We start from the raw sequence: 19,977 nt of genomic DNA, 5'->3' as shown, positions 1-19,977 counted from the left end.
ACATGGCACTCGGGAGGTGGGGCAGCTGAGTTGCGCTCGCGCCAGCCACCAGGTGGGATCACGCTCGTCGGCTCGTGTGTCAACCCGGTGCCCGTGGAGGTCCTAACCGTGGTCCGTGGGCTACTACTGAGCTGAGCTTTTCTTAATTCGAGCTCTATGAAGCACCTGCGGGGAAAATGAAGCCCCGGCCCCGAACTTGATTCGAGTTGGGGCCCAACCCAATGGCCCCGCGGGGCAAACTCTGCACCTGAACTTGCCCTCATCGGGTACAAAGCCCGCGGGCCCCCGATCCGACTCAGCATGTTGCCAGCCTTATCTAGGAACCACAAACATTGTAACATCCTGAGTTTAGCATATAGATTATAGCAAAAATCACTCCTATTTAAAAAAAATTTGTAATTAATTAAACCACATAAAATTGGCTAAGTATTTCAAAATACACTAAATTAAAATCTAAACTTCTCCTACATTAATTGATTCATACACGTTTGGTTTATTATTTTATGTTTTTTTAAGTGGAGATTTGAATTGAATGTCTCTCAATTTCAAATCTATTCTTAGTTTCCTTTCATCTCAAATCTAAGTTAAAATCAAATCTTTTGGATTCAAATCATGTTCCAAATCTCAGAGCTTTGCTACATTTGCATAATTCAAATATACATGTTTGAATTTATGCCAAGTCTAAAGTCAAATCCAAATTAAAAACTCCATTTGAAATTAAACCCAAATCCTTTTTCCTTTTTCTTTTGGGCCTAATCCCTTTCTCTTTCTCCTTGCGTGGCCCAGCCAGCTCGGCCTTCTTCTCCTCTTCTCACGCTCGGCCCACCAGCACGCCTCCCTAGCCCATTTGCCCCCGTCGTCCACGTGTTGTCCATCCGATGCCCTGTCACCACGTCGTCCACGTGTTGTCCATCCGATGCCCTGTCACCACGCCTTCTTCCTTGCCAGCGTAACGTTGTCACGATGTCCGCCCTGCCACTGCAACCGCCGGCGTATTCAATGTGCCGACGACTTTCTTGCCCATCCCTCCATGCTCTCGCTCTCTCTCCCCTATCTCTACCCTCACAGCATGCCTCCCAAGAGCCTGACGCCGCTTGACTTCCGCAATGTCACGCGTGCGAGGTCGGCGTAGTCCTGCCACCGCTGCAGAGAAGCCACACCGCACCTTCTCCCCGTTGTTGGCTCTCTGTGCCACGTATCGCTCCTTTCCTCCTTACTATGCTCCCTCTCCTTCAGCCCAACCTCCATTTCTCTATTTCCCCACCACGCCGCCACCACAGCATCGCCGCCGCGCCATTGCACTGCCGCCGTAACTCCACCATCGCTATTTCTCCCACACGAGCTGCCGAGGAGTACCAGGAAGTCGTCGCTGTCCATCAGCCAGGAGCCCAACTAGAGCCTACCCACATCGAAAGCCGAGCCGCTCCGCCGCCACTGCTCCATTGCATCACCAGCTGTCGTCTAGCTTCTCGTCGTCTTCAAGCTCGGTGAGCATCCCTGTCCCCTCATGCACCCTCCTAGCTAGTGTGTCACCGCCCTAGAGCCCTTTCGTCACCTAGCAGCGTGCAACCACAAGTTTTTCCCCACCGCCACGCTAAGCTCACCGTCGGTGACCTCTTAGCCACCCTTTCGAGCTGGCCTTTGCGTCGTTATGCTGCATAGCAGTTGTAGACATAGGTTGTGGGTATCAATCGCACGCAGGTAGTGAATATCCACCACCTAGTCTTGCTTCACCGCTCTGGTCAAAGCTCAGTCGTCGATTGACACCGCTCCGGCCACGGGCTGCTGTCAATGAGCCCCCAAATTGAATCCTCATTGCGTGTAGATGCCCGACATGTATTCGTGGTCATCAATCTCCGATGGAAACCCCGCTCCAGCGAGCTCTCTGGCATCGCACCACCTTAATCGCTCGTCGTCGATCCCCTTCACCGCTCCACTCTGTCGAGTGCCCTGGGCGAGTAGGTCGTGGCTCGGGCCGATAGCAGCTGGCCTGCCAGCCCAGCCCCTAAAAGGCGGTGCCTCAGTGAGCCGACCTAGCTTCCACAGCTCGCAAACCAGTTAGCCTGACCCGAGTGGGCCGACCAGTGCCCAGCCCAATTTGAGCCCATTTCGGCCCAACCTAGTGCTATACACATGGGTCCCACTGGTTCCTGTACAGTGGGCCCAGCTACTCTTCAGTGGCCTCACCGATGGATTTCACCTATAAATAGTATAATTTCATATTTTCTGATTTAATTTTAGGTTAAATCTTTCGGGAGTCATAGCTTCTCCGTTCTAGCTTCGATTTTGGTGATTCTTTCGTCGAAATACATCTGAAATCAAGATCTGCCTATCTATTACAGTGTGATATCTATTAGAGTTCATTTGGCTTTTCATTTAGTGTTAATTGTTTCTTCTCTAGTATAGCTCGATATTGATTGTAGTCGCGTTGCAGAACCAGCTGAGTTTTATGAGTGCTGCGTGGGAAGCTTCAGGAGTGAGGAGGATCCTGATTTCAATCAAGGTTTAGAGGAAAACATCAGAGAAGGTCAGCATGAATGGTGATTGAAGTGTCTCGGTATGATTCGCTCCTCCGCTCGCAACAGATGGAGGTTGAGCATATCGTGTGGGTACAGTATACAACCTCTATAGAGTGTAAAACTATTCAAATAGCCATGTCCATGGTCATGAACATGCGAAAGCAATAACCATCTTGATTAGACTCTGGGTGTATGTGTCTTGATGAGTGAGTGTGCGAACTAGATATCCGTGTGATGAGATTTTTGGCTCAATCTGCTAGGATCTGTGTGGTATTAGAGGTACATCAGATGTTGTGGTAGGGACTACGAGTGAGGTGTGACCTCTTTAAGGAGCGAAAAACCCCATATATGACTTGTTACCTAATTTTGAACTACTTCAAACTGTTTTAAAGCTATCGGTAGAGAATATAACAAAATGACTGCATAAAACTGCTTTACGCTTAAAACTAAACCGTTAAGTCTTATCATTCAAATACTCGTTATGCATCTATCAACCATTTAAAATAGTATAAGGCTTGCTGAATACATTCCATACTCACTCTTGCTATCATTCAGACAAGGAAGTCACTGTCGACTACGTCAAGGATTGAGGCATAGATGAAGAGTAGGGTTAGAAGTCACGTTCGCACTCTAGCTGCATATGTCTTAAGTAGTTATTTACGCTGTGTTTTTGTTGGCCGGTAGGCCAAGTTTATAATTTACCATATAGTTTGTAAATCTTTTGTATTTTGTGTACGAAGTTTGATGCCACGATTGTTACTATATGTATTAGCTACTTAATCCAGGAACTGATATTTGAGTTGTAGAAGATCTTGAATTGGGGGTGAACTGAACAACCACATAGGATAGCCTAAAGAAGTTGGGCTGTTTTGGCCTCATCATCTCCGTTTGTGTAATGAGGTCATTGCCACTCATAAGAACCCTGCCAGATAGTTGCAACTTGCACTTTCCAATGGCCGTACCAGCCACAAGCTTCACTGTTTGCCTCTCACCTACTCCAAATTAGATTCCTGTCACAGTCTCTGATCCGACCTTTCTCTAAACTGCGCTTTATATCACATCTTTAACATGAGTGATAGATCACTACAGAATTCAGTATACTGAGGTTTGGATTCCTGAATGCGAGAGTTGTTACAATGCTAATCTCTTACCCGGTCAGAGTGGCTGAGGAAAGTGCCCTTTTGTTGCAGGAGAACCAACTCCAATACATGATGCAAGAACTCAGTAATGCCCCACCAGCTATGCTACTTCCAATTTAAAAGCACTATTTTTTTTAATAAGAACTGCAACATCTTGTTCCAAAAAGAAAGAGAGAAGTTCCACAGTATGGAGGAGAGTAGGGAAACCATTTTCTCAAGTAATATTCAGAATGTGAATGATTTTACGTTCTTCCATCAGATGCAAGGTAGAAGTAAAGGATAGCATAAATAGCATTTCAGTCATCACAATGCAGGGCCTATTATTTATTTAAGCAGGAGATGAGATAACACATGCTCCAAGGTCTTCCTTCTCCTCACTGTCTTGTGGTGTATCCTAACGTGGTTCGTGTCTAAACAATCAGAATTAGTATAAGTTTAACGAAATAGGGCGGTTGGTCGGCCAATATCGGCCACAAAACACGATCAAAGTTTAGATAATCAATCTTGTGGTGATCATTTCACACCGCCCACAATATTGTAATGAACGTTTGAGGCAAGGCACCAAGTCATCAGCGCCATCTGATGTGTATATAAGGTGACTAAGCGGAAGAGCTCCCGGCATCAGTGTGGTAATCCATCTCTGAATTTCAGCCTAAGGGCTCTACTGCTGTCAGAGAAAAGAAAAACAGGGAAAATATGGTGAAGCTTGCATTTGGAAGCTTCGGTGACTCTTTCAGCGCCGCTTCCCTCAAGGCCTATGTCGCTGAGTTCATTGCCACCCTCCTCTTTGTGTTCGCCGGAGTCGGGTCCGCCGTCGCCTATGGTGAGTTAGCTCCTACTATTTCAAGCACCTCCTCTCACATCCTGGCTTACTTCAGTGTTAACTGAAAGTTCGTCTTGTGCAGGGCAACTGACCAAGGGTGGTGCGCTTGACCCTGCCGGACTAGTGGCCATCGCGATCGCCCATGCGTTCGCGCTCTTCGTCGGTGTGTCAATGGCCGCCAACATCTCGGGTGGCCACCTGAACCCCGCCGTCACCTTCGGCCTCGCTGTCGGCGGCCACATCACCATCCTCACCGGCATCTTCTACTGGGTCGCCCAGCTGCTCGGCGCGTCCGTGGCATGCCTGCTCCTGCAGTTCGTCACCCACGGACAGGTTGGTACATTAACATCACTACAACCTATGTGCATCCAAGTGTTGGCACGTTGAAAATAGTTGTACTTTTTTCACTGTACACTTTCCGAAAAGCAAAAGTAAAAGTTGGATGGCTTGGGTGCAGACGATCCCGACGCACGGCGTCACCGGGATCAACGAGATCGAAGGCGTCGTGATGGAGATCGTGATCACCTTCGCGCTCGTGTACACGGTGTACGCCACCGCGGCCGACCCGAAGAAGGGGTCCCTCGGCACCATCGCCCCCATCGCGATCGGCTTCATCGTCGGCGCCAACATCCTGGCCGCCGGGCCGTTCAGCGGCGGCTCCATGAACCCGGCCCGCTCCTTCGGCCCCGCCGTGGCGGCTGGCAACTTCGCCGGCAACTGGGTCTACTGGGTCGGGCCGCTGATCGGAGGCGGCCTGGCCGGCCTCGTCTACGGCGACGTGTTCATCGCCTCCTACCAGCCGGTCGGCCAGCAGGAATACCCGTGAAGAGCATGGATTCCGGACGTGATGCTTCGTCGTGACTTGTGAATTTCGTCACCATCGCCACCTCGCTTCGTCTTGTGATTATGTTTGGTGTTTGCATTTCCCTTTTGATTTCATCAACGATGTCAAAAAGTTGTAAGAGGACCGTTCGATCTATATATGTACGGTTCAGCGTTTCCAAGTATACGTTCTCTGTGACAACATGAATGTGTGTGACGTGTCGCGTAGTTTTGTTCCGCACGTGCGTACGCCGCAGCACCCTGGCTTCAACGGGTGTGAACTTGGCACAAACTGGAACGGGCGCAGCAACCGCTGCAAACTACCCAGGCGCCGTTTCACCGTACGGTCGCGCCCCTCTGCTTCGTTATAAACCCTGGAACACACACTTCAAAACCGTGCAAAACTTGTGTGTCCGTCCGCCGAAAAAGTGAACTTCTGCAATGGCGTCCAACCTCCGGCTTCACTTGCAGCACTGCTTCTCGCTGCCGGCACTCCGGTCGTACTTGGCCGAGTTCATCTCGGCCTTCCTCTTCGTGTTCACCGCCGTCGGCTCTGCCATTTCTGCCCGTACGTCAGATTTCACTGCCCTCTATATTGGCTACGGCCATCTCATGCGAATTGATGGTTTTGCACGTAATGTGTTGCCAGGGATGATCACGCCCGATGTCACGTCCGACGCCTCGTCCCTGGTGGCCACCGCCGTCGCCCAGGCGTTCGGGCTCTTCGCCGCGGTGCTCATCGCCGCCGACGTCTCCGGCGGCCATGTCAACCCCGCCGTCACGTTCGCCTTCGCCATCGGCGGCCACATTGGTGTTCCGAGCGCTATCTTCTACTGGGCGTCTCAATTGCTCGGCTCCACCCTTGCCTGCCTCGTCCTCCACTTCTTCTCCGCCGGCCAGGCACGTAACCACCATTTCCACATCCCCAAGTCGAATCCCCTTCGCTTCCTTCCGAACTAACTCCTGCAATGCACGTTTCCGCAGGCCGTGCCAACGACGAGGATCTCCGTGGAGATGACCGGGTTCGGCGCGGCGGTCTTGGAAGGGGTGCTCACGTTCCTGCTCGTGTACACCGTGCACGTGGCTGGCGACCCTCGCGCGGGCGGGAAGAAGGGGTTCGCGACGACGGCGCTGGGCTCCCTACTGGTGGGGCTCGTGGCGGGCGCGTGCGTGCTGGCGGCGGGCTCCCTCACGGGCGCGTCCATGAACCCGGCGCGGTCGTTCGGGCCGGCGGTTGTCAGCGGGGACTTCAAGAACCAGGCCGTGTACTGGGTCGGCCCGATGATCGGCGCGGCGGTCGCGGCGCTGGTACACCAGAACCTGGTGTTCCCGGCCGTGCCCGAGCCGCTGTCGCACGAGTCGCGGCACGGGAACGTGGAAACGGTGGTGCTGTGACCTGTCAGATCGGCGCATCCTTTTGTCGTAGCTGTGGGGAGATCATGTGTGTTTGTATCCGTGTATGTGCTAAATACGTGTATGAACATTTTAACGATTGTAGCTTCATTTCCTAAATAGTAGGGGGGGAATGTCAGTTCCATTTACTTAAGTAAAACAGCACAAATTGGAACTCGGGCAGTAGTCTTTTAGCCGTTGTCTTGTGCCCTTCATGCCACGTTAACCTGTTTGCTAGTTTGACTGTTATTCAAAAACATCTTCAGAGCTGAGTTTGGTTCAGGTGCTGCTGGATAGTTGCGATGGAAGGTATTGTGACTTTTGAACCTTGTGATTGCATTAGTGATTGGTCAAACATGCAGAGGGAAACTGATTTGATGGAAAAGCGACCGAATGAACAATCAGCACAATGAACTCAGTGATTAACATCTCAAAAATTGAATTGTAAATATTGGATTAATTATTTTGCACCAGCAAACTCCCAATCTTCATGTGGGGAAAAACGAGCGGGATAGGAAAAGAGAATTGAGAGGAAGAGCGCGAGCTTTTGGGAAGAATGACTGCCTTCTGTATCATTTAACGAATCATCACAATTCCTAATAATTAATCATGAGTTAGCTGCATGTGTTAATAGGACATGTGATAAGGGGGTGATTGGCCCTGCACGTAGCTATGTGCAGGGCGCCCTGCTCCTGAGCCAAACTCGATCACCATGACCACCCGTCAGGTGAGATTGGCCCCGTCGCCAAACCTGCACCGCTAGGCGCTGGGCCGCTGGCACAGTCCAACACGCTCGCTGATTCGGCCGCGCGGCAAGAGCGAGCAGCGGCACCGCACGGTCGTCGATCGATCGATCGGCCACGCCCCGTGCGGTATCGGCTATGGCACGGAGTCTCTATCCAAATTAGAGATAGTGCTTCGTCCAAAAGAAAATTAAATAGAGTCATCAGCGCACCAAAGTCCTCATGAAAAAGTGGCCAAAGGTGATATGTTGCAGGAGTCTCATGGGCAACAGATTAATTTCCTTAAGAATCAGGAAAATCCCACATTTGAGACGTACGGAGCTACAAACAAATTAAGCTTGGGTGACTACAGTTGAACATTATTTTGTACAAAAAAAGGACGTGCATAATTATAGGATTTTGCCAACATGAGACTTCCTTTGGTACATAACTACCTATCGTGTACACATAGGTAATAGCAGATCGCACAACACAAAATTAGATATACAGCTAGCTTTAGGTGTTAAACTAAGAGTTAGTTACACGTCAAAATACTTACAAATATTTTTCACAAAAAATACTTACAAATAATGTTGGCAAGGGGATATTCATGTGTGAAAATATAAACAATTATATTTTACATTATATTATTACATTAAGTTACAAACGAGACACTACATAAGTGGCGCCGTCACTTAAGAGTCATAAGTGATAGGTCACTATTACAACCCGTCACTTATGTAGCCTTAGGTTGAGATCGAAATATGACATGTGATCAATGATGATATTAGTGACAACTGAAGTTGTGATCTATTACTAATGACTAACTCATTAGTGATAAATCTTTCTAGACTAGTCATCAGTGACGGATCACATTACGATCCGTTACTTATGAATAACCATCAGTGACATATGATATTATAACCGTTACTGATGACAAATTATAAGTGATGGGTCATGTCATTGATGACTCAGCTCTGTTATTAGAGCTGGCTAGTTGTTATCTTTTCTTATTTAATTTGTTCAACTAAAAACTAAACATATCATGCAGAAAGTTTACAACCATACTATAGCTGAACATTTACGCATAAAAGCACAAATGTAAATACTAAATTCATAATCATGCTATAGCTAAGATTCAAACAAGTTACAACTTATGTTTAGTCTATTTCATAATTTTTTATAGAAAAATACAAACATTTATAGAAAAATACATCAATAAGTTACAACTTATGTTTAGTCTATTTCATAAATTTTTATTCATACGTTGAACAAAAATGGTGTAGGGTACGGCGGCGTGATAGGCACAAATATATATTTTTTTTATTTTTTTCTCACCTCAACAATATTAGAATATTAACCATTATATATATCTACTGAAGTTTGATGTAAATGATGATGGCTATGAACACAAACACGCGTTTTAAAAACGGTGCAAAAACTTCAAGACGCGAGAACTCAATCTTGCAAGCCAAATTTGGCCTTGAAAAATTTGCCAAACCCGACGAAATTTGAACTCAATCTTCCATTGTACATTTCTGTTCAAGTTCGATGTAACTCTTCTGTAGATATCTGTAGAGTAAAAAAATATCAAATCGGAGTTCATATGTAAAAAGTTATGTCTGTTTTACCGAAAACACTCCGTATCACCTATTGACAAAAACATTCATCGATGACGGGTCAAGATTATTACCCATCACTATTATGCATTCATTAGTGACGGATCATAATCGTGACGGTGTGAAAATTACGATGGTGTGGTGGTTAAAAGGATAAATTATCCGTTTTCATCAAAACGCATGTGAGGGTGTGATGGTAAGGGGTTGCACGAGTGAGTGGAGGTTTGATTCCCACGGAACACATAATATAAAAATAGTGTGAAAAATAGAAAGTGACTCGTGACAAGTGATTAATGGCTCCTGTGTTGGGATGTCTTTGGTGATTTTTTTTGACTATTTTAATAGAAAAAATATGAAAAACATTTATCAATAATTAGTGTTGGTTAAATATTATGACCCGTTATTTATGACATTCATAAGTAACGGGTTATAATGAATCCTGTCATCGATAGCTATTTATCAGCCATAACAGTTATCATCCGTCACTAATAATCTTTTTTCACATAGTGGAATTGTGTGAAATTATAAATAACCATTGCATTGAGTTAAATGATTGAACGACAAAAGCACGTAAGTCTTCAGTAGAGACAAGTTTCTAATCTAAGGAAGAGAATATAATATTAACACTGAAATAATCGCCAAGATTAAAAGATGTGGTACATTTTTTTTTTTTTTTTTTTTTTGCTTGAGAACGGTAAAGCGTAATTTCTCTGGTAAGAAACGCGTATGGGTCAAGGGCGAGACCGTTGTTCTGCTGACCAAAAAAGGAGACTTATGTGGTAAATGAAATATGTTACCATTTCTATCCAACCATCCTTATGCATTTTAATTAGGTCACTCGATGGTGATTAGGAGGCTAATTAGCGTGTGCTCATTAGGTGAGCTGTCGTGCAAAATCAACAAGGCCATTAGATGCAGTTGATTGTATGGATATTTTGACATGCATGAATGCAGAAAAACATACTTTCTTCGTCCATCTATGTAAGACACTTTTTTATTTGAAAAAGTTAAATTTAATAAATTTTGATTAATAATTAGACAAATTATATATATTTAGTTTACACAAGTAATATCAATAGAGTCACGTTTTAAAGTTTTTTAAATATAATGTTAATTCTGTAACAATTGATAGTGTATCAAAAGAGAAAATGAAGGTCAAAACGTATTTTTGAAGTTTTTTTTATTCCAAAATACACTTTATATAATGGACGGAGAAGGAGCAAACATTAATAGATGAAGTATTTTGTTTACATAGAAAAGTCTAAATTTATAAACCCTAGACATTTAAATACCCTTTACTTTGTAACTAAGTAGTTTTATAAAAGGGATTAGCAGATTTTGTTACCGACCCACGCCTTGTAAAACGAACTCGACGAAAGCATGCGAGGAAGAGGACAGGAATAGGAGGGGAAGCATCCGCGGAAAAGGTCCGATGGTGGTCTACGTCGTACACGCGCGGAGGGAGAGGCAGGGGGGTTGGAGAGGCGGCGAGACATCTGCAGGCCTTCGAGGAGGCGCCATGAGCGGCAAGCGCCTCCTCCGCCTGGCCAACCGCGCCGTCGCGACAGCCGCCGGCCCGGCCGCCCCGAACTTCTCCGGCGGCCGCTCCCTGTCGCGCGTCGGGGGCCGCCCGCTGCGCGCCACCTCGCCGCCTCCCCCCTCCCCCGTCGCCCCCGCCGCGTGCTGGGAGCCCCGCACGCTGCGCCGCGACGGCGATGGGGAATGGGAAGAGGTCGTCGCCGCGGAGGCGGATGATGCGGCGCCGGACGCCCGGGAGGAGGCGACGGGCGAGTACGGAGTGGTGTTCGGGGACCTGCCCACCGATGACGAGGTCCGCGCCGCCGTCGCCAGCATCCAGCAGTAAGATTCTACTTACCGAGTTATATTTTTAGATGAAGGAATATCGTACCGACTTAGATTGACCATGTCATGATTTCCGATGCTTTAGATTTTTCCTTTTTTTGGAGGAAACTGATGTTTTAGGTTTGTGATTAATGATCATCGTGGTATAATTGGATTGCCTGATTGGCATAATAATGATTTAAGATTGGAATTGTCCAGTGTAATTACTTGCTGCTTACTTTAACCTGGTGGCTATGGCAGAATTAGATGGTAAAGTTTCCTGTGATTTGCAATGGTTTTCTTAATTACGAATTTGGCACGCGCAAGTTAGGAGTCGGGCCCCAATCATGCTGCGTTTCTTGTACTCTTCAAGTTGTTCAAGGGTGTACGCAAAGCTATCTAGATGTGGAATACCACAGCACGCAGTTGGATCTCCAATTTATCTACTTTTTGTGTTAAAAGGAGACTTTTTTTCTTGCGTTTTCTACGATTTCAATACACTTGTTCCTTCATTGCTTAGTTAGAGCTTCCTATCTTGTTTAGGAATTATATCGCCCTGCTCTACCAGTTTCGAGTATGTGAGCTTTATAGTTGTTTAACCGATTCAATCTGGGGTGACATGAATGTTCCATCTAAACAAATCGACTATTTCCTGCAGTGTGTTTGAGAATCCTTCTGCTGTGGATTCTGATGGGTTTGAGTTGCAAGCGCTTGCTTTGCCCATCTCAGGGCAACCTTTGTCTGGGATATTCGTGAATCATTTTGCTCTGGATTCTGATCCATCGGAGAACGGATTAGAGGAATGGATTGAACCAGCTACTCTTGTTCTTAACTCAGCTGCTCTTTTGACAAAGGAGCATCGAAATGTGCTGGATGCATTCCATCTTCTGCAAGTAGATTCTTCTGTTCAGGTGAATGTGGCTTGATTTTAATGATTCTTTTAGGCAGATTTCAATGGTATTTACATAAAGCTATCTGAACTTGGTGCCACCAAATATTGACACATCACTAGCATCCATTCAAATCTACTGTCTGCAAAATTTACCTACTTTTCCTGCTTTCCGTGACTGTCTTTTTCCTTCATGCAGAAAATGGTTATGGCCTTGTCAACTGATAAGGCTGTATGGGATGCTGTGATGAACAATGAGGTGGTACAAGAATTCAAGAGATCCTTCCAGGATGGTATGCGATTTTTTGATTGAGCTTTTCAAGTACAGCTTTGGGTTAATTTGCCATGGATGAGCAATGTTTATCTGAATTTTCAAGTTCACCTTTTCTATTTATGAATTGCCTGATTTTTTCTTAAGACCAAGTCACCTTTTAGGCTCATTGGATTTGTATGGGTATTTGTGGATTGTTTTATTGGATATTGATCTAATAGATGAAATATATGACTTGAGAGAGAATAAGTCACCTTAGAAATAGATAATCCCTTTTAAGTTAGGCAGCAACCCTTTGATAAACCTTTGACTTTGTCATGTGTGAACTTATGACCTAAATGACTCAATTTTTTAAACTTTTGCTTATTATGTTGGGTAAATCTGTACCTGATGCAACTTATCCTATCTTTCAGCTAAGGAAACTGATCTCAAGGGAAGTTCTGCTCCTCCTCCTGGAGTGATGAAGTGGGTCCTGGAAAACACCCAGGCAAAAATCATTGAATTCCTTGAGAAGATACTTAGGCTGGTGAACACGCTCTTCCAATCTGAGGAAAATAACTACGACTTGTATGATGATGCAGTGAGAATGTCCTTCATGCTCTCAGTGTTCGTCTTCATTGTGGTAACTATAGCTCGTATACGCTGAGCACAACAATTCGTCGACTTCAACATTATGCTGGTTTCTTAGCTGTGCACAGGATCAGTTCTAGGATTAATCCTTTTCGTATGGTTAGCCATGATCAATGCCAGTGTCAGTCTTAGTTGTCAGGTCCAGAACTTGAATGCTTAAATTGCCAAGGTGTCATTATTCTTAGTGGAAACTCTATATGTTCACCGTGTCGGATTATGTTGTAAACATCACCGTTTAATATCATCTGCAGTGTGCTTCTTGAACATGAGTGCAGTGACACAAAATTCAACAAGTGCTATGAATCCTTGTTGTATAAGAAAAGGACCGAGCTTTACATTTTTCATTCTTACTAACACTTGGACAGACTTTTACATGATACCCTATATTTGTTTGAACTGCCTTTGGTCTCAGTCGGGTTAGATTGGATGCTTGTACTGTCATTGATCTGCTGCCCAGAACCCATGGAATCCCATTGGGAAGGTGAGGTGCGTGGGCACCTCAAGTTTTGCCACAAGTGCATTCCTTTCCCCGATCTTCCTTGCACCCAGCACCACCAGATGGCATCTGTGATCAGATACTGCATACTGCAAAGAAGGATGCGACATCAGATGACTCGATGTTGCTGCTTGCATGAATGATCCCCTTACCTCTACAAGTAGAACATAGCCATCATCTTCTCTACCGCCGGTTGGGATGAAAACCGGCTCCCCGATGAACGTGCGCCCCACCGTGGACCACCACCGTGCTGATCCATCGGAGACATCAACCTTCACCACGCTGTCGAAGGGGAAATGTGGGAGGAATCTCCGCGAACCGGAGGCAGCGCCGCTGTAGACGAACCGGTTCCTCCGGTTGGCGAAGTTTGGGTTGATCGTCGGGAAGTCTGCCGGCTTGTTGCACTGATCGGACAGTCTCCTGACGGAGCATCCCCGGCACGCCCCTTTCTTGTCAAGGTCCATTGAGACCTGCATTGGATTGGACGCCAGATAAAATTCTGCCACTATAAAACTCTGACATCTGGTTCATCGATAGGCAACAATTTCAAGCGTTTGCTCACCTGAACAAGGCGAGGCAGCAATTCCCTGCCCTTAGCTATATTCATGAACGACGGGTCCAGCTTTTTGTTCAGCCAATCGTAACCTGTTTGCAGTAACAGAGCAAATTGAGCTATCGAACAATGTCGTGAAGAGGAAGGCGCAAAGACAGAAATGGCTGCGTGCCACAGAAATATCAGAATTACCAAACATTCTGTGGAAGTTGAACCACTGGTAGGAGCAGCCTGACATTTGCAGCTGTATGTTGACGCCGCCCTGAGCGTTCCTCTCCTCGAAGGCGTTAGCGACGTGCATGGACCATATCTGCGACGGCGCCTCGACCGGCACGCTCCAGTCGCGGCCGCTCGCCTCGGCCACCGGGGAGCGCGGCAGCAGGTAGACCGGCGTCGACTGCTGGCTCGGGTCCACGGCGAGGGCCGCTATCATCGGGTGAGTGCCCGTCAGCGCCAGCAGCGACCCTGCCAGACAAACACGGCACGCCATTCACGTGCATCGTTAGTAAACACGTCGCTAATAACCTTGATGGTTTTCCGCAAATTTTTTTTGATGATTAGGCTAATTGAAAAAAAAACTAGTGGAGTAATCCGCTTCCGCACCGGGAATGTCGAGCTTGATTCGGTTGCCGAGGATGACGTAGTGGCTGTCCGTGAACGTCCAGTCGTGGATCATCAGGTGGTCCGGCAGGACGAACTCCCGCTTCTGCACCAGCGCGAAATCGGCGTCGAACTCTGCGGTGCGGCGTTGTCGTTGTCAACATTTGCGAGCATGTACATCAGTAAACGTTTGGATGATGGGTGTTTGTGAGTGGGCAGACCGCAGAAAGTGAAGTTGGAGCGCGGGAGGAGCATGTCCTCGGCGTTGCAGGCAATCATCAGCAGCCGGTTCCTCCGCGGGTCGATCTTGTAGTGCGCCAGCAGCCTCTTGGCCGGCATACTGAACACACCTGCAAGCGGGAGCCACACGCGCGCACAAACGTCAAGTCAGTTGGGTCGGTCGGTGCGCACCGAAGTGGAGCTCTGCAACCGCAAGCTCTGGTGCGCCAACCGCACGCAGAGGTAGTGGTGTTGGCAGTACAGACTACAGAGTACGGACCACTAAGGACCGGACGCAGCAGGCGCTCGGCCACGTCGATCCCGGCCTCCTGCAGCCACGGCCGCCGGCGCCGATGATGCGCAGCTGCCTCGCTGTTGTCCCGTGCCGCATCGCCGGCGCCGCCGCAGAGGCCGAGCAGGTCGAACGGGCCGACTGGCTCCAGCGTTCGCGGGTCGAGCTCGTACGGCTCGCCGCCCTCCCAGAGGCAGAGCACGCGGCCGCCCCACTGCAGCACGCTGGTGTTGGCCACGTTCTTCATCACCTTCATGTTGCCCACCCTGCTCCCGCCCTGCAGCACTGAGAAGGGGCCCCGGTGCGTGAACCTCCACGACGCGTCGTCCACATGCTCCTCCCGCTTCGCCGCCGTCTCCACGTACCTTCATGCCGACACGCACACAGTCACACTCAGTGTCACTCACATGCGCCGATGCGCGCGCACCATGTATGGAATAATAGAAGTAGCAAGCTAGGTGGCTGCTGCTTACCGTGCGGTGTAGTGCACGGTGTGGTTGGGGCCGAAACGGAAGGAGCGGAGGTAGCCGTGTCCGTCGAGGGGGTGGACGGTGGAGCCATGGTCATCGGAGAACATCCCAGGCCCCGCGAGGTAGTAGGTTCCCGCGGGGAAGTCCGGCGGGATCGCGCCCTCGGTGACGCGGAGCAGCACGGGATCGGGGCACTCGGCGCGCTGCGACCGGAAGAGGAGGTTGTAGTCCCAGAAGGCCGCGGACGGCGAGTCCGGCGTCACCGTCGCCGCGGCGGCGGAGGTGGCGGTGGGGGTGGCGGCCGCCGCGCGGACGTCGCAGACGCCGCGGCGGCGGTGAGAGCAGCGGCGAGGCGGCAGAAGGTGGTGGCGAGGGTGGTGGTGCACGACGGCGTGCATGGTTCCAATCGTGTGTGGTGACATGTTTGTGTTGTGCCGGTCACCTTCGGTCGTTGGCTTTGGCTAGTTGCTTGCTACGGTGGCTGGTGAGGCCGTTATATGAAGAGAAAGTTTCATTTGTGCCATGGAATAGTAAGGTAATTTTGGTTGTGCCTTCTCACGAAATAAACTTTTTTTAATATCATTATTTTTAATTTATATATCTTTCTCACCACTGTTATCTATTTGATCCATAAAAAAATATTTACTCTTGAGAGGAGGACGGCGGCCTCGAGTGGGAATGCCGGAGGAAGAGCCCGCAGATGCTACTATCACGGAGGTGAATACCTTGTCCCGAGACACAGACCACCCACGCCATCAATCCTGTCAACAAGCCCAAGCCCAACCCACACGGCTTGAGTCGTGGGACACGAAGTTCTTCGGTAGTCACTTACACACTAAATCTTTTCTTAACTCGGTTCTCCTCGTCCCTTTCAAAAACAAATGTGTCTTTCTCTCAATCTACAATCTGCAACCAAACAACCCTCCTCCCTCTCTCTCACTAGCCATGGCCACGGGCCACCTACCACATAAGCACTTAGCGATGCACCGCAACAAGGACAAAGCGGGAAGGAACAAGGAGCCTGGCAGTAGTGACATTAGGGAGTTGATGATTGCCAAAGGTCATGTGAATCATGTAACGATGATTGCGATGAGGGGAAAATGAGGACGGCGTCAAAGATAACACCGTCTGGCATAAAAATCTATGGCATGCTAGGGGTTGCAGATGATTAATTTCCTGTAAAAAAAACTTCACCATATTAGAAACATTATAAGTAAAATCTAAAAATTACACATACATACTTTAGTCTTATGGTATGCACACCTATTTTGCTTTTGAAGTATACAAAATTGCTTGCAAATTTGAACCAATTTATTTTTATGAAATTTGCTTGCAGCAAAATTGTTCTCTTTTTTATTGAAAATATGTAGCAACTAGTCCTGATGTTGCATTTGAATGATTCTAATTTGTTCAAAAATTGTTGAACATCTGATCCGAATTACCTTAAATTGTTTTTTAAACTGCTTATGGATTGAGAAACCAAGTTAAAATAAGATTTTGTTTACTTGTGATGAGTGATTGATATTGATATTTATTTGGTTTAATGATCTTCAGTTTTGCATGAGCTTTGATGTGGTTTGAATTGATTTAAGATTTTATTTGAGCATATTGATTATGGGCTAACTGGAATTAAAGTTGGAGATATGTGTTTGCTTATCTCATATTGTGCATGTGATGGATGTAACTTGAATGTCGACGGTGGGATGATCAGGACCAAGCGGAGTGCTTAGTGCCGGACGATTAAAGAGGCTGAACAGAGTCAAAGGTGACCCTAGTTGTACACGTAGAGGTCAAACAAAATATAAAACGGAGGATGAAAACGGCGTGTTGACAAAATCAAGAAAAAGCAACCCAGCAACTTTACGGAACTACCGTAGCACCTGTAACACTGTAGTAATACTGGTAGCAACAGTGCTAAAAGAGACTGCCGGTGGGCCCAAAGGGAGAAAATAATGTTTGTACTGTAGCAGTGCTGTAGCAGTACTGTTCACAGAGGCTGACAGCGGGTCCGGATTGAGAAAAAGAGGAGTAGAAGTTAGAAAATAGGGTAGCTGCTGGAGATGAAAAAATAAGAGATGTTGTAATAGTGATAGAGGATGCTGTAATAGTGTTTTAGAGGATGAAAATTTGAGGTAGCTGCTGGAGATGGCCTAAGCAAGTGAGGAGTCGTGCTTTGAGAAGCGTGCTAGGGTTCCGTGTTTGGCCTCAAAACCATGGGAGGACTGGAGGAGTACGTGGCACCGTCGCAAAGCTCGTGTCGAGGCGAAGCTAAGTCGTGAAGGCGTTGCGGCCGTCCGATGAATGGAGAGAAAATGAACCAAAATACCCTCGGTGGTAGGTAGGAGTATATTACAAGAGAGTGGTATTTTGGGAAAAAATTAGGAAACTTAGTGGTTAAATTTCCTATATCTATAAATAGATATGTAGGGCTACGAGAGAAGATAAATCAGCCATTTTGAATCCCTTGTGCCATCCATATAAGAGCCTTGTGTTAGGGTTTTAGACGAGAGAAATATGAGTGCTTAGCCTATGTATTAGGTGAGAGTTTTGTGAGGAATTTTTTTTAATCTATTTAAAGTAGGATTGATCTCTGCTGCAATGAAGTTTATTTTTATTCATGTTATTGTTCTTACCTCCTTCTAGTTTCCCTCTATCGGTTCCCTTGCAAGTTTTTTGGTTTCCGAATTTGATTTTTGTTTTGGTTTTTAGGCTAAAATTTCAGCAACTTGTGAGGTCATTCTTCTTATTGCTAGAGGCATAAAATTCACGTACACATGCTTATGTGATGAGATCTTGAATTCTCTTGCCTTTAGACAATCAACTTGGAGAGTTTCATTGCTCGGTGTTCGTTTTTTCTTGTTTCCTTGCAAGTTGTGATATTTTGAGTGCTAAGACACACGGATTGATCTTAAATAGAACCTGTAGTTTATATATCATCCGTGGAGTCATGTTGCATCGATTTTTTTGTTAAAACTTCTCTCTAATTTTGCTTCCACTTGAGTTTTGGTGTGTTAGATGATCAAAATAGGAGAATACAATCAATTTCGCAAGAAATTAGTTGAGACATCTGTTCACCTTCCTCTAGTCGCCTATCTCATTCCTATATGGATCTACTCTAGTTTACTTACGATTTTTCATAAAGTTACTTACATAACTATATTTAAGAGGTAGACGAATAAATATATTATTTATTAAATGATTCATCTGTTTTTATCATACATTAAAGTGAGTCACGTATAAATGTTGTAAATCTAGAGGTAACGAAGTCCAATAATAAAATAAAATGCTCATGTTTAGATTTTTTTATAAAAAATATGTGTCGAATAAAGTGAGTCATGAGTATTTATTAATTAAAAAAGCTTTTGTCGTATATTTTAAAAAAACGTACCTTGGTCTAAAAAAGTACCTTGGCTAGCGTCCCTGAAGCAGCATCACTCACTGTCGGTGATCACTTCCGCAGCACTGCTCAAGAGCCTACCGTTTTGTCCAGTGACGGAGGGGCTAGTGTCCCTGAAGCAGCATCACTCACTGTCGATGATCACTTCCGCAGCACTGTTCAAGAGAACACCGTTTTGTCAAGTGGCTGAGCCAGGAACTAGTACAGACATTTGATTTTTTTCACTGTTATCGGGTAGAGTAATAAAGTAGGCTCATTATGACATATTTATCATATTTTGTGAGGAATTATCATTCTAATAGAGTAAAATAAAATTGAATATTTTAGATAAAAAGGAGTCGAACAAATACAATCCACAAGACAACTAATATGAGGATCAAGTATATACGCCACTAACGCTCTTATTACCGATACACGCATTAAGTGTTATGACATAAAAAATTATAGCTCCATGGTACTCAAAAGCAAACAGTAGCCAAAAAGAATTCGCAATTCCCTGATACGCATAAAGCCAATGTAGTCTTAAAAATTCACAATTCTGCGATACAAGTTACTTCGTACGGGAACAAAAATGAAGTGAATTGTGAAAGGAACGATTCAAACAAGTCCCACTCATGCTACTCATGCTACGACGGTTGCAAACGAAGTCGTCGGCTATCGCGTAGGGAAGGAAATTGGAAATGAAACAATCAAACTCGCCCTCCAGCGGCAAAAAGGCTGGACCCCGTGGAAGATGGACGCCTAGTGCTTCAACATCATGTTGTTGTGCTCCAACGTTAGAAGAGACGAAATTCTACAAAAGAACGAGTACTAGACAAGACGGTGATGCTGAGAGGAAAGCTCCATTGATTTGGAAAGAAAAAAAAAGGTGCTGCCTCGACGATTTACTCAGGTCCTACTCTGAACTTACCGAACGAAAATGAGAGGAACACTTGGTCGCCTGAGCAAGCTTTACTGCTGTGGTGATGGTGAACTAACCACAGAGGGTGATCATCGCCGGTGGTTCCGAGCTCAACTCAAAAATTTTAAATACAAAGTATGAAATTGAAATCGAACGATACTTAGAGATTTCTAGTTGATTCTGGATATTATTATAGGTCATAAGAGATGTAGTAAGTCATCTTTACGAGTCATATGTAGTCACAATCACATAACACGTAGATCGGAGCGAATTGTCCAAAAGTAAATTAGATTAAGAACAAACATAAAGAATACGAGAAAGTAAGCAAGGAGGCAAATGATTCGTTTCCAAAAGTTATGATCCAATGATACGTCTTCGTTA

At 46.1% G+C, this 19,977-nt stretch overlaps 4 protein-coding genes across 4 annotated transcripts; 3 read left to right on the top strand and 1 right to left on the bottom strand.

Moving 5' to 3' along the window:
- Window positions 1–4,285: 4,285 nt before the first annotated feature.
- LOC133888304 (aquaporin TIP2-3) lies at window positions 4,286–5,505 on the top strand. Its single transcript, XM_062328491.1, has 3 exons — window positions 4,286–4,481; window positions 4,564–4,814; window positions 4,939–5,505. Exons 1-3 carry the CDS (start codon window positions 4,355–4,357, stop codon window positions 5,305–5,307), a joined length of 747 nt encoding a protein of 248 aa, XP_062184475.1. The 5' UTR covers window positions 4,286–4,354; the 3' UTR covers window positions 5,308–5,505.
- A 239-nt stretch (window positions 5,506–5,744) lies between these two features.
- On the top strand, window positions 5,745–6,751 carry LOC133888303 (probable aquaporin TIP5-1). Its single transcript, XM_062328490.1, has 3 exons — window positions 5,745–5,871; window positions 5,953–6,203; window positions 6,288–6,751. Exons 1-3 carry the CDS (start codon window positions 5,745–5,747, stop codon window positions 6,696–6,698), a joined length of 789 nt encoding a protein of 262 aa, XP_062184474.1. The 3' UTR covers window positions 6,699–6,751.
- Window positions 6,752–10,419: 3,668 nt separating this feature from the next.
- Window positions 10,420–13,012, top strand: LOC133888302 (uncharacterized). Its single transcript, XM_062328489.1, has 4 exons — window positions 10,420–10,896; window positions 11,537–11,789; window positions 11,967–12,060; window positions 12,452–13,012. The coding sequence occupies exons 1-4, from the start codon at window positions 10,469–10,471 to the stop codon at window positions 12,682–12,684; spliced, it is 1,008 nt and encodes a 335-aa protein (XP_062184473.1). The 5' UTR covers window positions 10,420–10,468; the 3' UTR covers window positions 12,685–13,012.
- On the bottom strand, window positions 12,954–15,759 carry LOC133888301 (carotenoid cleavage dioxygenase 7, chloroplastic-like). The gene is made up of 8 exons (XM_062328488.1): window positions 15,302–15,759; window positions 14,817–15,193; window positions 14,539–14,667; window positions 14,321–14,452; window positions 13,910–14,182; window positions 13,727–13,809; window positions 13,317–13,634; window positions 12,954–13,253 (listed from the first exon to the last, which is right to left on the bottom strand). The coding sequence occupies exons 1-8, from the start codon at window positions 15,718–15,720 to the stop codon at window positions 13,107–13,109; spliced, it is 1,878 nt and encodes a 625-aa protein (XP_062184472.1). The 5' UTR covers window positions 15,721–15,759; the 3' UTR covers window positions 12,954–13,106.
- Window positions 15,760–19,977: the final 4,218 nt, after the last annotated feature.

This window comes from Phragmites australis, chromosome 13 (genome assembly GCF_958298935.1).
Source record: "Phragmites australis chromosome 13, lpPhrAust1.1, whole genome shotgun sequence".
NCBI lineage: Eukaryota > Viridiplantae > Streptophyta > Magnoliopsida > Poales > Poaceae > Phragmites > Phragmites australis.
Note: the sequence above shows the minus strand (reverse complement) of the source record. Positions and strands in the feature narration are given on the sequence as shown.